At 35.5% G+C, this 17,298-nt stretch overlaps 1 protein-coding gene across 1 annotated transcript in view; it reads right to left on the bottom strand.

The window, feature by feature from the left end:
* Window positions 1-17,298, bottom strand: part of nup210 (nucleoporin 210) — a 123,258-nt gene that overhangs the window by 65,393 nt on the left and 40,567 nt on the right. Inside the window, exons 6-12 of the mRNA XM_062969969.1 lie at window positions 13,388-13,520; window positions 12,472-12,628; window positions 10,957-11,027; window positions 9,926-10,032; window positions 6,550-6,690; window positions 5,259-5,396; window positions 1,778-1,933 (exon numbers count right to left, since the gene is read on the bottom strand). Coding sequence (XP_062826039.1) covers window positions 1,778-1,933; window positions 5,259-5,396; window positions 6,550-6,690; window positions 9,926-10,032; window positions 10,957-11,027; window positions 12,472-12,628; window positions 13,388-13,520 — 903 coding nt within the window. The remainder of the gene's footprint in view (window positions 1-1,777; window positions 1,934-5,258; window positions 5,397-6,549; window positions 6,691-9,925; window positions 10,033-10,956; window positions 11,028-12,471; window positions 12,629-13,387; window positions 13,521-17,298) is intronic.

Genomic DNA, 17,298 nt, shown 5'->3' with positions numbered 1-17,298 from the left:
TGAGTTCTCTGTGTTCAAGTAAAGTTTCTGGGGAACTAATACCATAAGAGATTGTTATAAAATCTAGGTTTTTCTGAGATTCAGGGAAATGTGAAGAAACGTCCATTCCTGTGTACACAGAAGTGTATGTTCCTAAGGGATTCATACAATGCATCTTTAACAAATGTTTTGTTGCTTTCACCCTTCTAATGTGGGTACATGATAACTTTTTTCAAGGTAACAATACCATGCAATCTGATATTTTTTCAGACAAACCCCTTCCCCTCTTGTACACTGCACACACATTCAGCACGCTGTTTCATATGCATGGCGATCTTTACTTAATGAGGGCTGCAATAAGGATGACTTCTTCCTTGCTGTCTTTCCATTGGGAAGTGAAAATTTTCTATTAAGGTTTTTAGGAACAGACTATAAGGATTTTAAATAGTGTGTTGTTATACCACATATATCTTTTACTTTAAAAATGACTGCAATTCTATGCATAGTTTAATTACATTGTATTAAAAGTCTTTTCTATGTTTTACCTATGCGGTTATCTGTATTTTTAAATTTTATTGTAAACTGCCCAGTTGCAGTTTTGCGGAAAATGTGGGATATAAATGAATGAATAGTAATAATAATCATCATCATAATGATAATTGCACTGTGCTTCTAAGTAAATATGCTGAGAACTGTGCTATATGTTTGCATATGCATCTCTTCACTGATTTAAATCTCAGTCAAGGCCAATCATTTATTCAGAAAATTAGAAAAGATTACAAGAGAGAGGAATCCAGTTTCTGAACAGGTGATAAGTGCACTTGACCATCTGTTTGGCATGTGAATATGCAGAAAGGTTCATGCACAGCAAGGTAGATCAGTCATTATATATAAATGCAGCTGAGAACCAGGAAACCTGGATCTGCAGAAGCTCTAAAAGTTTATGATTTCACTGCGGGGGAAATATAGATCATTTGGTAAACCTATTAAGAAACCTGCTTCTTCTCTTTCTGGCCAAAGAATGCTTCACATAAATCAATCTCTGTTTTTGTGCCTTTATTTTAACAATATGGGTTTTGCAAAGGCTGTAGAAACAAAGCAGTTTTTTCTGCATCCATTCAAAACTTGTCTAGGATTTAAATCTTCTATAGCAGGCCTGGACAAACTTCAGTCCTCCAGTTGTTTTGGACTTCAACTCCAAAACCAGTTGCTAGGAATTGTGGGAGTTGAAGTTCAAAACAACTGGAGGGTCAATGTTTGTCCATACATGTTCTATACAGTCACCCATAAAAAGGCTAGTAAACATGTGGCCCTCCGTATGTTGATGGAGACAAATTACCATTAAATCCCTAACAGTCTGGCCAATTAGGACTCCAGTAATTTGTTTCTCAACACCTGGAGAACCACAGGCTTCCTTTCCCACATCGAGATAGACATTAACATGTAATACATTAGCACATGAAATCTCTAATGAAAAAAACTTAGCATTAGCTACCTATATATTTATAGCTGGTTATATGAATAATTTCCACTCTCGAAGACCTGCTAAGCTTTGAACTTTATCCTGCTTTTCTTGCTTTGTGGTATCTCATTCGAAAGAAACAACTTCCATAATATTTTCAGTATAGTTTCAAGTTTGCATTCTCAGTTGTAGCTGCTTCATAAACATAAAGAATGTAGGAAAGTCCCTCATATGAAAATCCCAGCATGTGAGTAATCACAGAAAGATTAATGGCTTAGCAGCTTCTCCATTTCTTGACTAAGAACCCAGTGTGTCCTTTCTGCAACTCTTGTTTACCTTCATTTTCCCATAATGTAATGGATTCTGAACATCAATGGCACGTATTGTACTGACACCAATCTCATTTCCAGTTGTCATTACTCCTTTGACTGTTACCGTTGCAATGCTTGGGTCAGATGTAGACCAGGTAAAGTTGCCACTTCCCCCATAAGCCTAGATGACAAACAAAAAAACAAAGCAAATGCCATTGTTGATTTTATTATTAAGGCTATAATTTCTCTCAGGTATATCCTTAAATTAATCATGCAGCAAATTACTCTGACAAAGAGTGTATTGCTAGTTAGACTTGTTAGTTAGAATTGCTGTTAAATTAGAACGAGAGATCCACCAACCATTGCATGTTAAGGCTGAAATTCCCCAAACAGACATTTTGTTCATTACTACAAGAAATCTCTATACCTATGGTTGATTTTGATACTCAGAGATACTTCAGTGATTAATAATGCCTGTAGTCAGCATATCATTTCACAAGTCAGCACATAAGAGGCCTAGCTGATATAACTGATGTGTTTTTTTGGAACTCCGATTAATTTCCTTTTACTGAAAGCTAGAGACAGCCAACTGGATGTTTTAAGTCTCAGTACAGCTAACCTGTGCACTATTGAAAGTTTTTCCGACCAATGGGAATTGCTAAGAAGTATAAATGGCAAAGAGGAGCAGACAAAAGGGAGAAATTGATTTCTTGCTGTCATCATGTCTTTATTTTTAGCCTTAAGGGAAGGTGAACTGCAGATACTTGTGGCTCCAAGAATTCATCAAAAGTCAGTCACTAACAACAGTGAAGAGCGCCTGTATTTACCATGCCTCTCATAGAGATCTGAACAATTTTGTACACAGACCCTTTGTATCTCCAAGGATTCGTCAGCTCTATACAAACTGTGTCATCACATCTAAGTCCTTTCCTAAAAATAAAAGTTATTTTACAGAAAGCTTAGAAATCTAACACTTATTTCCTTTTGTGAGTTATACAAGAAGATTCAATTTACATTGTTTTTACAGCCTGTGACTATGAAAAGATGAATGACCTTGCACATTAAGCAGCAAGGTAGCTCTGTATGCTTTGGATACCAGAGATATAGACCATCTGTTTCATAAAAATCCAGAAGCACAGAGCTTCACTGCCACCACAAGTAGCATACTGCCAATGTCAATCAGATCTGCTTAATTAATTATGAAAATGAGAAAGACAGTGAATGTACAGTCCAGTAAGTCCATCTTTTCTTAACAATTCCCTCCTCCTCAATACAATGCTTTAGCATCTAGCATTGTTTCCTGCCAGCCTATCTTCTTCTTGCCTGCAGAGAACTGAACACACTGTAGCAAAAGGGGAGGTTTGCACACATCAGGAATAATGTACTATACAATTATTCTGGAGCAGCATTACCTTGCAGAAAAAAAGAAACAGAGCTTAAAGCTCAGGAATTCAAAATGAATTATCCTCCATATTTTCTAGGTTAAAATTCCTGAAAAAATTAAATTTACTTAAGATAATGAATACTATTCAACCATGCATACTCAGTATTGCAGGAAACATGCATTAAGTGTTTGTCAGGACCCTTGTCAGCCATTGTTTGTAGTATAATGAATGTATTTTAAAAGTATGTAAAATCTGTTTTCTTCCAAACAAAGATTTCAGAGCCATGGACATAAAAACTAACCATGCAATCCAATTAAAAGAAATATACAGTCCTAAATATTGGCACAATAACACATGGGTGTAAAACAATGTTAAAAAGCTGAAATATATACATTATTTTTATCTTCAAGTAGTTAAGCAAGATGGGCAAAGGTGAATAATACCGTGGGTGGCTGAATCTCTCCGAAGCACCTTGTACACATCTTAGTGGCATAATTATCTTTAGATGAGGATTTGTAGTGAAAATACATTACTCTGGGATTTACACTACAGTCAGCCCTCAATATTTGCTTGGATTGGGGTAGCAGATATCAAATTTGGGGATAATCAAATGTATAGTGTTGACTCCAGAAGGCTGACTGTAACACTTACACTGAAGAGTTAATGCAGTTTGACACCATTTTAACTGTAATGGCTCAATGGTATGATATTCTGGGATTTCTTGTTGGGTAAGCGACCAGCACTTTTTAGCAGAGGAGATCCCTGTACAACTCCCATGATCCCATAGCATTGAGCAATGGCAGCTAAAGTGGTGCCAAATGCATTAATTTTACAGTGTGGATGCACTCTCAGTTTTAAGTGTATTCAAGTGCCACTTTATAGCGGTTTCTTCAGAAATATATTCATGGGGTGTACTCCAAGCTAGGTTCAGAGAGGATTTCACACAGTACAAAAGTAAAGATAATTTTGCTTGTTTCCAATGTCTTTAACTGGATAGGTTGATCAGAGTGAACCCCTCTGATTTCAGTATTTTAAGTTATTCCAAACAAAATAACCTTTTTTCTAAGTTTGATCCATATTTATGCCTCTTTTGAAGGAACAATTTATACATAAAAGATGAACAACTTTGTAAACAGTTCTAGGGCTTTTACAGTCTTAATTGATTTATCTATGTGATAAAAAAAGGTTGAATAACAAAATTTGTTTACCACGAGAAAGGATTATGAAAAGATGACTTTTGTTACCCTATATACTCATGTATAAGCCAAGAAATTTTAGTCAAAAAATCAACCCCTCAAACTGGGTCAATGTGACTACTGTATCTGTCCTCAACTATTACCAAAAAAGAATTCATTCAGAGTGACAAAAGGCAAGAGCTTAGTCAATCCTGGGAGAACTTCTGCTGCTTCTGGGTTGTTTTTTAAATGCCTGAGTGAAGAAATGGCAGCAGGGACCGCCCCTCTGAGGTGACACTGGTAATTTCTCTTATCTGTGGAATGACCTTCAACTTATCCATGAGTAATATCAAAATCCAATTTTGCCTCCAAAATTTGAAGTCAATTTATATATGACTATATATGGTAGATTGATGCCATAAAGAAGGTGTGAAACTCCCCCCCCCCCCCCAAAAAAAAAAAGATATCCAGGACTGGATGATGTATTACAAATAATGCTTAGCTTCTGTCTTCCAGTAACAATGTTACTCCAACAGTGAATTAAGCAGAGGAAGTGAATAAAGTATTTCAATGGCTAATGCACCAGGGAGATACTTATTCTTCTCGCGATATCTTTGTGGCAGTCAATTGAGCCCCTGACTTATGGATCCCACTAAACCACAAGCATTTTTATCTGTTTTTCATTTGTCAGTTGCTACTATCCAAAATTATGTTCTGCAATCATACTTAGTTTAAAAGGAAGGCTCCTTAATCATAAGAGTCTGCCATAAAAAACATTGCAGTTTTAAGAAAAGAAGGTGTCATATTATGAATAATAAGACAATCCCATTTCCTAACAGAAACTGGATTGTAGCTTCAAATGTTAACAACATACACTATAATCATGAAATGCTCAGTAGCTGGACTGTTTATTTTTTGCATTTAGATGGTATTCTTCAAAACTTACCTTTATTGTATACTGATACGCTCCTGCATTTGGCTGCCATGGAAACGTCAAAATGCTTGGTAAAAGTGAAATGGGAACATAAATGTCTACTTCTTGTTCATTTTGTACAGGAACAGGTAATGTGTGAACACCTCCATCCTATTAAAGCAAATATGCAATGCTTATTTTAAAAAGCAAGAAAATATCTTGATGTTAAAATATATGATTTCAGAAGAAACTCAGGGCTACTTCATCTTTACATTATATTTTATGTATAGCTAAAAACCTCAAGTCTCTTTGGCAACTGATGTGCATATGCTGTCATCGTAGGTCTGCTCTACATGGGCTATTAAAATCAGGTGGGTGGCAACGGGAGAGAAAGCCTTCTTGGCAGTGGCTATACCATTTGAGAATGAATTGAGGATTTTATGTTTGAATAGTACCCCATGCATTTAAAGTTGTTGTGGGCTGTTGTTGTTATTATTTCATTATTTTACATCTTGATTTTGAAAAAATTGGCTTGTGAAAATAAGGATTTGTAATAAACCTTCAATGGAGACACCTTTTCCCCACGATAACTCTTTCAGGATTGAATTTCCCTTCCTGGGGGTAACCTCCTTTCTGTTGTCTCACCCCCATTCTTAACTATTAGTAGTTTGTAAGTCAGATGTTTGTAACTGGGCGACTGCCTGCAGTTTTTCTTAAATCACTCACTTAGAAATAAATCCTAGTGATGTGAACAAAACTGGTACCACTTAGTCCTATATTCCTTTATTTCAAAGTAAGTCTCATTGGCCAGAACCCAAAAGTGCATTTCTGGTGTATCTTATTCTTTCTGCCACAAACACTCTTTCTCCTCCCCTCTTGCAGGCTTCTGCAAGATGGTTTACAAAACTGATCCAGAAGACTGGGAAATCCCTTGGAGGAATTTTTTGGCACCACAAAGGGTTGAAATAAGAAGGTGAAGGGATGAGATAAAACCCCAATTCTGCTGACACTGGATATGGAAGGACTCCATTGATTCTTGGCAACTGAATGCAGTTGGACTTCCAAGTAACATTTTTAGGAATATACTGCAAACACACAATGAAACAACTGAAAGCAAGTCGAACTGTAATCAATTTGACTTTAAATAAATATGCGTAGAGTTGCAGTATACAATGCTTTCTTACCTAAAGTACTTTTGGATTATTTCTACATTGCTAAAACCTCAGATTATTTGATTTGTTATCTACTATAGACAGTGCAAGTATAAGGTTCAATATGAAATACATTCAAGTCCAAGTTTTTCTCTTCATTTAAAGAGCTATACCTGATCTACAATCGAGATTAATGTAGCAGTAATAATGGTGTGTCCCTCCTTTATCACTTTCACGTAATGATATGAGCCATTCAAAGAGGACTGGAAAACCTTGAAGTATTCCTTTGAGAAATGCACATCAATTCGGAGATTCTGGAATGGAGAAGTATTGCAATATGAGCTGAATAAAATGACAATATATTATGCAATTTTTTCTTATTTCTTTGATACAGAATAATTAGAAGCACTTTAAAAATCATTAGAATTCACTTAATCAATATCCATATCTTACATACTCTCCCATTTCCCTTCTTTTCTTTTCAGTTATACTTTAAAACCTGATAAAATTAGGTTTTAAAGTAATCAACTCCAAGCCATTTATTAACATGATTACTGTTCTACACAAAAGAAAAATGCAAATATAACCTAGAATTTTAGTTGGCCAGAATATTGCTTAAGATGATAGCACAAACTTGGATAGATGAAAGTAGAAAGCTTTTTCTAATTTTCTTAAATGCAAATAACGTGAAGGAAGTAGCAGTAGACTAACACAGGCCAACACACATTTTGGTGCCTCAAATGTTAGGCCTGTTTCTAGGTATATTTGCACTGATTTCAAAAATAGCACCAGCTTTCTCCTATCAGCTCTAGTTTGAGGTACAGAACATATGCCATATACCAGTCTTCATCTGCTTCCCCAGAGAAAGCCATGATAACCATATCTAAGAAACTTGAGATGATGCTGTCTATCCAATACAGTTTTCTGAATCACTGTTGCAAATAACCCCAGCAACAGGACTAAAAACCAGGACAGCAATAAACTTTTTTGTTGGACTGTGTAATGTACTCTTCCTATTCAAGATGCCTATCACCATTACAGAAATGCAAACCACCAGATCTACAACATCCACTGTCTCTTTCACAGGAAGAGAAACTGGTATTCTTCAGAGCTGCAGTAACCATACTAGTCCCCAGGAAAAAGCTAAAACTGTTTGGCACCCCATTCAAAAGATGGGAAGGCTGATTATGAATCTGATTATTGTTTATGAGTTACAACTTTTATTTAATTACTCCATTTCTATCCTGCTTTATCTCATCCTGAGGGGGACTCAGAGCAGCTTACATCTTGGCAAAATTCAATGCCACATTATACAGAAGATAAATAATACTTAACACAATTCAACTAAAATCAATATACGTATAAATACAAATTAAAACCATTGAGCATTTAAAAACACCATAAAACAAGTAAATCACTGCACCAATTTCATATTCATTCTGAAAACCCCAAACTTTGGTGCTTTTTTCTCCAAAAATTAAGACCAGCCATGGTTTCTTTGGGCGTTTCATACAATACAATCAAATACAATGATTCTGCTTCTTTAAATTTCCATAACAACATCCTATGGAATCGTGAGGTTCAGCACTAGGTTTTTCATTTTTATCGTGGTCTGGGCCCATAATCCTCAAGAAATGTGGAGGACTGACTGTAGTCTCTTTCATGATTGAAGAATATAATTGATATAATGTGGTTTGTACATTTGTTATGTTCATTTCATAGAAAGTTACTAGTTTTATGTCTACATGTGATAAATATTAAAAATCCTTTTTGTATCCCACCCTTCTTATTCAAAGATGAATTAGTTGCTTCATTATTTATTTTTTAATTTTTTTAAAAAAGATAATTATTTGCCATGATTTCTTTTCTCTTTTTAAAGTTTTTTAAACCTTGCTGTCTTCCTTCCTTTGCTTTTTCTCTGTCCTCTGTTTTATGTGTCCAGCTATAGTAGTTTTTTCTTCCTTTTCTAATGGATTCTGGGTGTCAAGTCTTCATTTTCTCATCTTAATCAAAAAGGTGAAATCTCCTATCCATTGATGGCACAAAGTTTCAATTTTGAGCAAGAAAACCCAATTTAGAATAACTAATCTTATGGCTTGGGAAATCCCCAGTCTTGGACCACCTGAGAAGGTTAGATACATCATAATTGGATGGCAATCTGAACAGTACACTTGGCACCTTTCTCATATGTTCATATAATTCAGAAAAAGATCTGTAGTACCATGCAATCTTACATAAGCAAGAGATCCCAGGACCTATTCAATGAGGTAGCCCATCTCTTCACTGAGAGGTCAGTTAGGTCTATTTTGATAGGATTTGTACAAATTTGTCTCAATGTGGAAGCAGACCAACTGATCAAGAATGAATGTCCCCTTAATTATAAAATGTTCTATCATGTTCAATAATGGCTAGGCCTGCTAGAAGCAATCTTGAACGCATCATTAAAAACAGTACACTTCAGAGGTTTTCCATTAAGGACTGGTATTCACAAGCAGGAGGTCAGGCGGCCTAATGTGATCTGTATCTGGTTCCACAAATTGCTTTTCTTCCTTTTTTCTGAGTTTGAGAAGGATGAGGAAGAACATGCTTAAATAGTCCTAATGGTACAACATTGGCCCCGAAGACCATGGTTTACAGAGATCCATCATTTAGCAGCATTCCAGCTACAGTTTCCTCCAAGCAGACCTTCCTTCCAAGGGCCCAATCCTGCATTCAGTGCTGGCATTCTCATTAACTTAGTTTCTAATATAATGAACCAATGCATCTACAGAAGGATCAGGTGTTATCAAGATTATGTGTAAAAATATAGGGGGAAAGAAACAATAGTGAACCTTAGGTTGCATCCACACTGCAGAAATAATACACTTTGATACACTTTAATTGCCATGATTCAATGCTATGGAATCTGGGAGTTGTAGATTGCTTAGGCACCATCATTCTTTAACAGAAAAGGCTAAACATCACACCCCCATGATTACACAGCCTTGAGACTTGGCTTAATATTAAAATTCTATCTACTGCATTCTATACAGTATATTCCTTTTCCTTCCATCCCTTGAATTGAATATAGTTATCTTCCTGCTTAAATAAGGAATGTTCTAAGAATGGACAGAAGAGTGATGGTGGAATCTTCTAAATGAAAATTGAAGGCAGAGGGAAAACCCAAAAGAGCAGGGAGAGCAGGGAGGAAAGCAGACCTCAAGCTGGTAATTGAGATAGTAGGTTGATTGACATCTCAGTCTGTGTGTGTTTGTGTTATGGTTGCCTGTTTTTTCCATGTTTACTTTCTCCCTATGTCTTAACATTCTTTAATTCAACCACTTATGTTTCCCATTGTGTCAGACTGCTTCTAAAGGTTCAGACAACATTAAATATGTACTGAAATCTAGTATTATGATTTATATAATGTGCAATAAAATAAATTTAAATTAAAAAAAGAATAAAGAGTAAAACAAATTTTAACTTGGAATGTTTTTTTCTATTGTTTAAATTAAGTTCTAACATATAGATAAAAAAATTACGAGACAATCTCTACCTTAATTTACTTACATCAGATAAATACACCTTATTGCCTGATTTATCATACACTTCGATAGAGATTTCATAAAGCCTCTCTGTTTCCAAGACCCAACTGTCACCTGGATGAATTAAAAATCCTGCAAAGTACATTGAAAATCATAGGTTAAATCATATTTTCTATTTTTATAGTACATATTTGATCAAAATAGAGTAAGATCAGAATATTAAAAATTATTCTATAATATGGTTTTCTATAAAAATAGATTTGGGGGTTCAAAAGATGATTTTTTTAGCAGTCTAGAATTTGTCAGCAGCTTTTTTTTCATGTCAGGAGCAACTGGAGTTGCTTCTGGAGTGAGAGAATTGGCCGTCTGCAAGGATGTTGCCCAGGGGATGCCCAGATGTTTGGATGTTTTACCATCCTTGTGGGAGGCTTCTCTCATGTCCCCGCATGGAGCTGGAGCTGATATAGGGAGCTCATCCGCGCTCTCCCCAGGTGGGATTCAAACCTGGCAGCTTTCAGGTCAGCAACCCAACCTTCAAGTCATGAGGCTTTTATCCCCTAGGCCACCGGAGGCTCCTGTCAGCAGCTCAGGAGTCATCAAATTCTGAGACTGCTTTATCTTTGTTATTTGTTTTAATGTTCATTGCCATATTTATCAGCAATAAAAGGGAATATAGAAGGCAAAGAATAAAATGTTGAAATCAATAAACTTTAAATAAATAAAACAATAAAGCATTAAAAGCAGAGAAAATGATACCCCCAGAGTGACAAAGTTAAAGACCTACCTAGCTTTTAGCTTATTTATTTTGCTGTTTTTAAATTATTTGTTTTAATGTTATCTGAAATCCACCCTGAGATATTTTGCTATAGGGTGAGGTATAAATATTTTAATAAATAATAAATACTGGATGTAATACTGTATAATGGCACAATACTTAAGTAACTCTGAATATAAATTACTACCGAAGTGTAGCTACTAAAAGAGTGTAGACAGCTATTTATTTTGATGTTTTCAAGGAAAATCTGACAAGAGGAACAATAAACATCCAATACCAACCTAGATATGCTGGGTGCACGACATAAATTGTGCCATTTGGTAACTTGGAAGCACCTTGCATCGAAATGCTTATCCATTAGTAAAGGAAAAAGGAGTTCTATGAAGACAGTATGCATACTAAATTAAAAAGAGTATAAATGTATGAGAAGGAACCACACTTAGTACATTTGGTAATTTGGAATTACAGTAGAGTCTCACTTATCCAACACTCGCTTATCCAACATTCTGTATTATCCAACGCATTTTTGTAGTCAATGTTTTCAAAACATCGTGATATTTTGGTGCTAAATTCGTAAATACAGTAATTACTACACAACATTACTGCGTATTGAACTACTTTTTCTTTCAAATTTGTTGTAAAACATGATGTTTTGGTGCTTAATTTGTAAAATCATAACTTAATTCAATGTTTAATAGGCTTTTCCTTAATCCCTCCTTATTATCCAACATATTTGCTTATCCAACATTCCGCTGGCCCGTTTATGTTGGATAAGTGAGACTCTACTGTACCTTGCATTGAAATGAGTAAAGAAAATGGGAGTTGAATAAAGGTTGTACTACATTAAAGTAGTAGATATTATATGTATAAGGGGAAACAACACTGTTAATAAACATTTCCTTTATTCTGTCTTTTTCTGATACACTACAGTTTAACCAGAGTCAGTCGACTATTTCCCCAAATAATTCCCATCACCCTTACCTTGCACAATCAATGGAAAGAGGTAATGGGAGGTTTATTTTCACCCAAGGTTTGAACAAACCATTTCTCAAACTACCAACACAACAGGCGACTGTAGTTTGTTTGCAGTTTGTTTAAAAAGAGAAGCAGGTAATTCTGAAAGTTGAGACTTTGCAAGACCGAGGTTTTCCATGGCTTGTTCATATAGCGAGCAATTCCATTCTATCTGTATTAGACCTGTATCTTAAATAGTAACATTTCTATCTGGAACACACATATAAAATACTGTGTGGTAACATAACCAAACTATTATCTGGGTGTACAATTAACAGTAACTAGTTAAGGCTGAAAAACACTGGTGATGCTGGACTTGCTACAATGTAGAATTATATGGTTCAACATGCTAAATGTCTTTATTCAAGCAGTACAAAAATAGTATTATGAATCAGGCATAAATCCCTCTACTGCAGCATATTGAGATGCTGAGTCCCTTTTACCATCCTATCAATGACACTATAATCTGCCACAACTTGATTGCTCACTAGGACAACATCCTTTCTCATGGCAGAAAAGATCAAAGAAATCATAATAACGGAATATTATAGAGGTAAACCGTACTGTTGATGGCAATGATGATAATACTATAGATTGTATGGGGAAATCTGGGGTAAGGAGCTGTCTTCTGATTTTAACTTGCTTTTGACAGGAACTACAGTCACTTAGAGGCTTCTGGACACATGGTAGCTACTAGTTCATCGGCTGATGTGTGAGCCAGATCTCTGGGCTGAAGGGAAATATTCAGCTGGCCTGAGGAATGCAATGTGGAAAGGATATTTTTGTGGGAAAGTACAATGTTAGACTGTCCTCGCTGAAGCGCAGTAACTGTGGATGTTGCCTGGTCTAACTTGGCAACAGGCCAGGCTGGGTTTCCATCAGGGCTGAACGTGTTGTTTTGAAGTTGTAGTTCATAGTGATCAGAAGGCATCATTAGTTCTGCACAATAAAACAAGAAATTAGAAGAAGCAATGAAAGCAAAAAAGGGATCCTCCCAATCCAAAAACAGTTATCAATTAATATGTGCTTAGCATACCTTTAGACTGTGGTTATTTAACTAAAATAAAATGCTTGTGTCACACTATAAAAATGACTTAATTTATTTCTTAAGAGAAACAGAAAATGCTAAATTGTAACAATAACTCTTAACAAGGGGACATGTTATGTCTTTTCAAATACAGAAAGCCTCATTCTTTCTACATTTGGATGTCTTTCACCCTAAGTCTTTACCAGGCATATATAACATAGTCTGTGCAGGTTCATAATGCTACCTACTTATCTCAGCTTGGATTTTTTAAAAGGATAACCAGCATTTCTGAGTGCAGCATATCCAATGCAGCAGAAAAGTAGTCAGACACACTAATCAGGATGCCTTGCCTCTGCTACCCTCTTAAATCATCAAAGTTAATAAAATATATCATAAATAAGTTCTATTGCTAAGAAACTTATTTTGCAGTAGCATACAAATACATGTTGTTTCTTCTAGTAATTTATTCAGATTTCATCTGGTGCCATGTAATTGAAACCTTCCTTCCATTTAGAGAAGTATTGGGAAATGTATACTATATTGAATACCAAAGGGCACATCAAAATTTGAGTCAGTGAACACCTCACAGAAATCTTACTGACTTAAATATGTCTATAGCCACACATCAGTCTACAAATACACATCATATGAAAGTTTGAAATAAAACAAACCTGTCATTTTCCCTCGCCTTATTTTCTCAACTTTATATCGCACAGACATTCCTACCAAGAGGTAGACATCATAAGATGGATTTAGAATGATGTTTTCCAAAATAAACAATCTGACTTCAGCAGCAGGTACATTCTGTTGATTAAAATTAAATTTTAAATATAAAATCATAAATGGAGTTCCAAATAAAAAACTAGCCTTATGATAAACAGATTATTAAACTTTGAGACCAACATCTAAAACTAATCTAAGAAAGAGTAGACCTACTCTAACAAGTATTTGATAGTAAGACTATACATATATACATTCTACCGACTTAATTGGTTTGGAAGGTATGGGAGGGAAAAATATAGGAAGATTTGGAAGGCAAATGTTACAAATGTTAAAGAAAGGGAAGTATTAATATTATGATTATGATTATAAAATTTAATAAAAAGACAAAAAAGAGGAAGGTATGGCCCATCCAGTCCTGGCTTTCCTTAAAGGCCGATTTCCTGCTTCTTAGTGGGGGTTGGACTAGATGGCCCATGAAGTCTCTTCCAACTCTACTATTCTATGATTCTATGATTCAGCTTTTAGACAGGTTATGATGCCCCATGCTGTTTTTTCCCAAACTGTTTTGTTTTCACCTCTCAGGTTTTTGACAGTTTGTACAGCCACAAAATCTACCCCTGGACCCTCTTCAGTTATCCATCTAGTTCTAAAGCACAATGGTACATCTTCATATCCCTACTCCACCTAGGGACCAGATACTAGCAATTTAAAAAGAAAATCCAAACTACAGAAGCCCTATTCATATAAAATTTGACTATGACTGCTCTAATAGTAGACAACAATATAAATTTGAGTGGGCCCTCCAGATCCATGGGCTCTGATCTGCAAATATGTATGTCCCCTTTGCCAACACTTGGAAACAATTACAGCAAACTATAAAGAGCAATAAGGTGGCATATCCAAAACAGCTTTCTTAATTGGTTTAATTCAATTAATAATACGGGCCATGATGATCACAATTTTTTATCCATACAAGGTCCAGAACCAAGCCCTCACAAATCCAAAGGAAACCACGCAACACTCCAAACCCCGAAAACACACAACACTTCAAAGCATAGAAACCACACAACACTCTAAAGGATATATTGTTTAATGAATAAATTATAATATTGAAAAATATTATTGAAATAATTATTTTGTATTTTTAATTTATCAGGCAAGTGGTGACCCTAAAAGGCTTTTGCATGATGATCGCTCAATTGACCTGAATAGCTCTCCTTTGGCTTGTTATTACTATGTGCTCTGAATTCAGTTTTGATATATGGTAGCCCTATCCATGAGTGATCCTATCAATTAATCCTACTATTATTAATCCTGTTTATGTCTTGCAAAGTCAGGGTTATGGCTTCCTTTCTAGAATCAATCCATCTGTAATGTGGCTTTCCTCATTTCCTACTGCCATACAATTTTACCAGCTTCATTGGAATTTTTATTAAGCTATATTTTTCATAGTATGTCCAAAGCAGAGTAGACACATTATCATTTTTTGTGCTTCTATTGATATTTTAGTCTTGATTTGATTAAGATGCCCTTCTTTGTATTTTTGGTAAGTCCATCTCAATGTATTTGAAAGTCCTCTTTTTTTTAAGAAGCTGAATGGGGTGGGTGACTCCCTACCAACAACAATGATATATTGAAAAATAAATGTACTCGCAATTTACAGAAAGGGGAAACAAATTTAGTTTTAAGCATTGGAAAGCACCTTTTGGAGAGGCCTCTCTGGGGGATCTGCTGCTTTGGATGAAAGCACTACTACTCCTTCCTACAGTCTTTTGCAAATAAGCTCCAAATTACATAAGTTCTCCAGTGATTTGTCCTTCAAGGGAAACTGAACATGGTTCATCACTGTCCCAGAACCTCTCCCTGATTGATGTTGAGCACATGACACCGTTTTCCCCATTATATTCTTCTGCCTTTTAAAATATAGATAGCTTAACACAAGGGAAAAGGGTATCTTAAATGCAAAGAGTACTTGGCTAAATATTTGAAAATTTCCCTTGCCTAACATTTTTTTAGAGTAGAGATATGCTGCTAAATATTGTAGTTATAATTACATATTTTTTGAAGCAGAAGCTCTGGCACTTTGGGGAAAATAAATGGAAGCCAACTTGCACAAAAATATATATGGTATATCGAGTGCTGTAAGTTAACTTAAGCAATAGTGTTCTGCATTGCCACATGGATATTTTGAAATTTCTTGTGGGTGAATGAGATATTGTTTTCAAGTTGTACTGAGCCCACTCATAAACCTATGAAGCAGATAGCAAAAGGGGACTCTTTAACATCCCCTGACAGTTTTCCTCTATACCAGTAAGTTCAGATAGGAAAGACATAAAAACATGTGCTGAAAAATGCTTCATTAAATGAAGGCTGGGGGAAGGGGAAATGACAAACCAATGGTTAAAATGGTAATGAAAAAAGGCTTGCTAAATGGAAAACCATATTTAAATTCACTTAACATAGTAATTTTCAATACTTAATTACTTAAATTAATTAAATTTAATATATGCTAATTTTTAATTTGCCAATTTGATCAGCATTGAAGCTGAACATTTTAAAAAATGGCATGTGTTTTTTGCATCTGGCCTTGTTATTCAAAATGTTAGCAAGGGTGATAGAGGAGGTTCCAGAAGCAAAATATCCATTTGGCTGCCTTCTCTGTGAATGAGAGATATGGCAGAAAACCTTCCATATGGCCTTCATGAAGTGAAGGAAATAAATGCCAAGTTGTCTTGGAAAAATCAGCAAACACAATAATCTTAATGGACTGAGAAAGTTGCTACACATCAGGAGGACAGTGCTGGCTATCACCATGCATTCTCAAAGGGTTATGTATGTGAGCAACTGTCTGTCCCTTATCTTTTTCTTGGGGAATCAGGGATAGAAAAAGGGCCCTGAGTTTTGACAATATGTCTGTTATTGTTCTTCAAGATCTTGCTGAACTTATATTTTGATAATGCAGAGGTTAGACTACTGCAATGTATTACACATAGGGCTGCCTCTGAAGAGCCTTCTAAGCTTACTACAGTCAATAGGTCTGCTGTAATAGTTTCTACAGAGCATCTGCGATCTATGGAGCATATTACATTTTGCCAAGATCTAAAGACCTGAATAGGCAACCTGTTGGTTTAACAGTGTAATTTTAATCGTGAAATGCCTCAAATTCTCAGGTTAGAGTATCTAAAAGGTAATAATAATAATAATAATAATAATAATAATAATAATAATAATATATTTATATTCTGCCCTATCTCCCGGGGGGGGGGGGGGACTCAGGGCGGAAGGTTGCCTACACCCTTCAGGAAGGTGACCATGTGTGAAGAACTTGTCCTAAAGCTGTAACACAGATGAAAAAGAAACAGTGATCTGCAATGAACTCAGTTTGTTTTCTAAGAAATACTGAACATGCTTTTAAAAAGTCTCAATAAAATATCACCCTACCATTTCTTTCCTCTTTCTCCATCTTACAATTCTCTGCTCCAGAGTTTATATATATAGAACAGAACAAATATGCAGACACATACACATATATTGACTAAGAGAGACCAATAGTAGTATATACAGCAATGGTACAATTACATTCTATTGCCATATTCCAATAGAAATGACTGTCTTGCTGATTTTCCAAATACTGAACCAGTCTGTGCATTCAACCAGCCAATGATGAGGTAAATTTAGTGGGAAGAAAGTAATTAATTAATTAAACACTTTGATATAGAAATCTTATTCTGATTCAACTTCACATTTATTGGAAAGCAGATATGAAAACAAGTTCAATGAAGAATCCTTTAGACAACTAATGGGAGCATGGGGCTAAAACAGTGAACTGTTGAACAGTGAAACAGGTGAACTGGAAAAT

Source organism: Anolis carolinensis, chromosome 2 (assembly GCF_035594765.1).
Source record: "Anolis carolinensis isolate JA03-04 chromosome 2, rAnoCar3.1.pri, whole genome shotgun sequence".
NCBI classification, from domain to species: Eukaryota; Metazoa; Chordata; class Lepidosauria; order Squamata; family Dactyloidae; genus Anolis; species Anolis carolinensis.
This window is presented reverse-complemented; position numbering and strand designations above follow the sequence as displayed.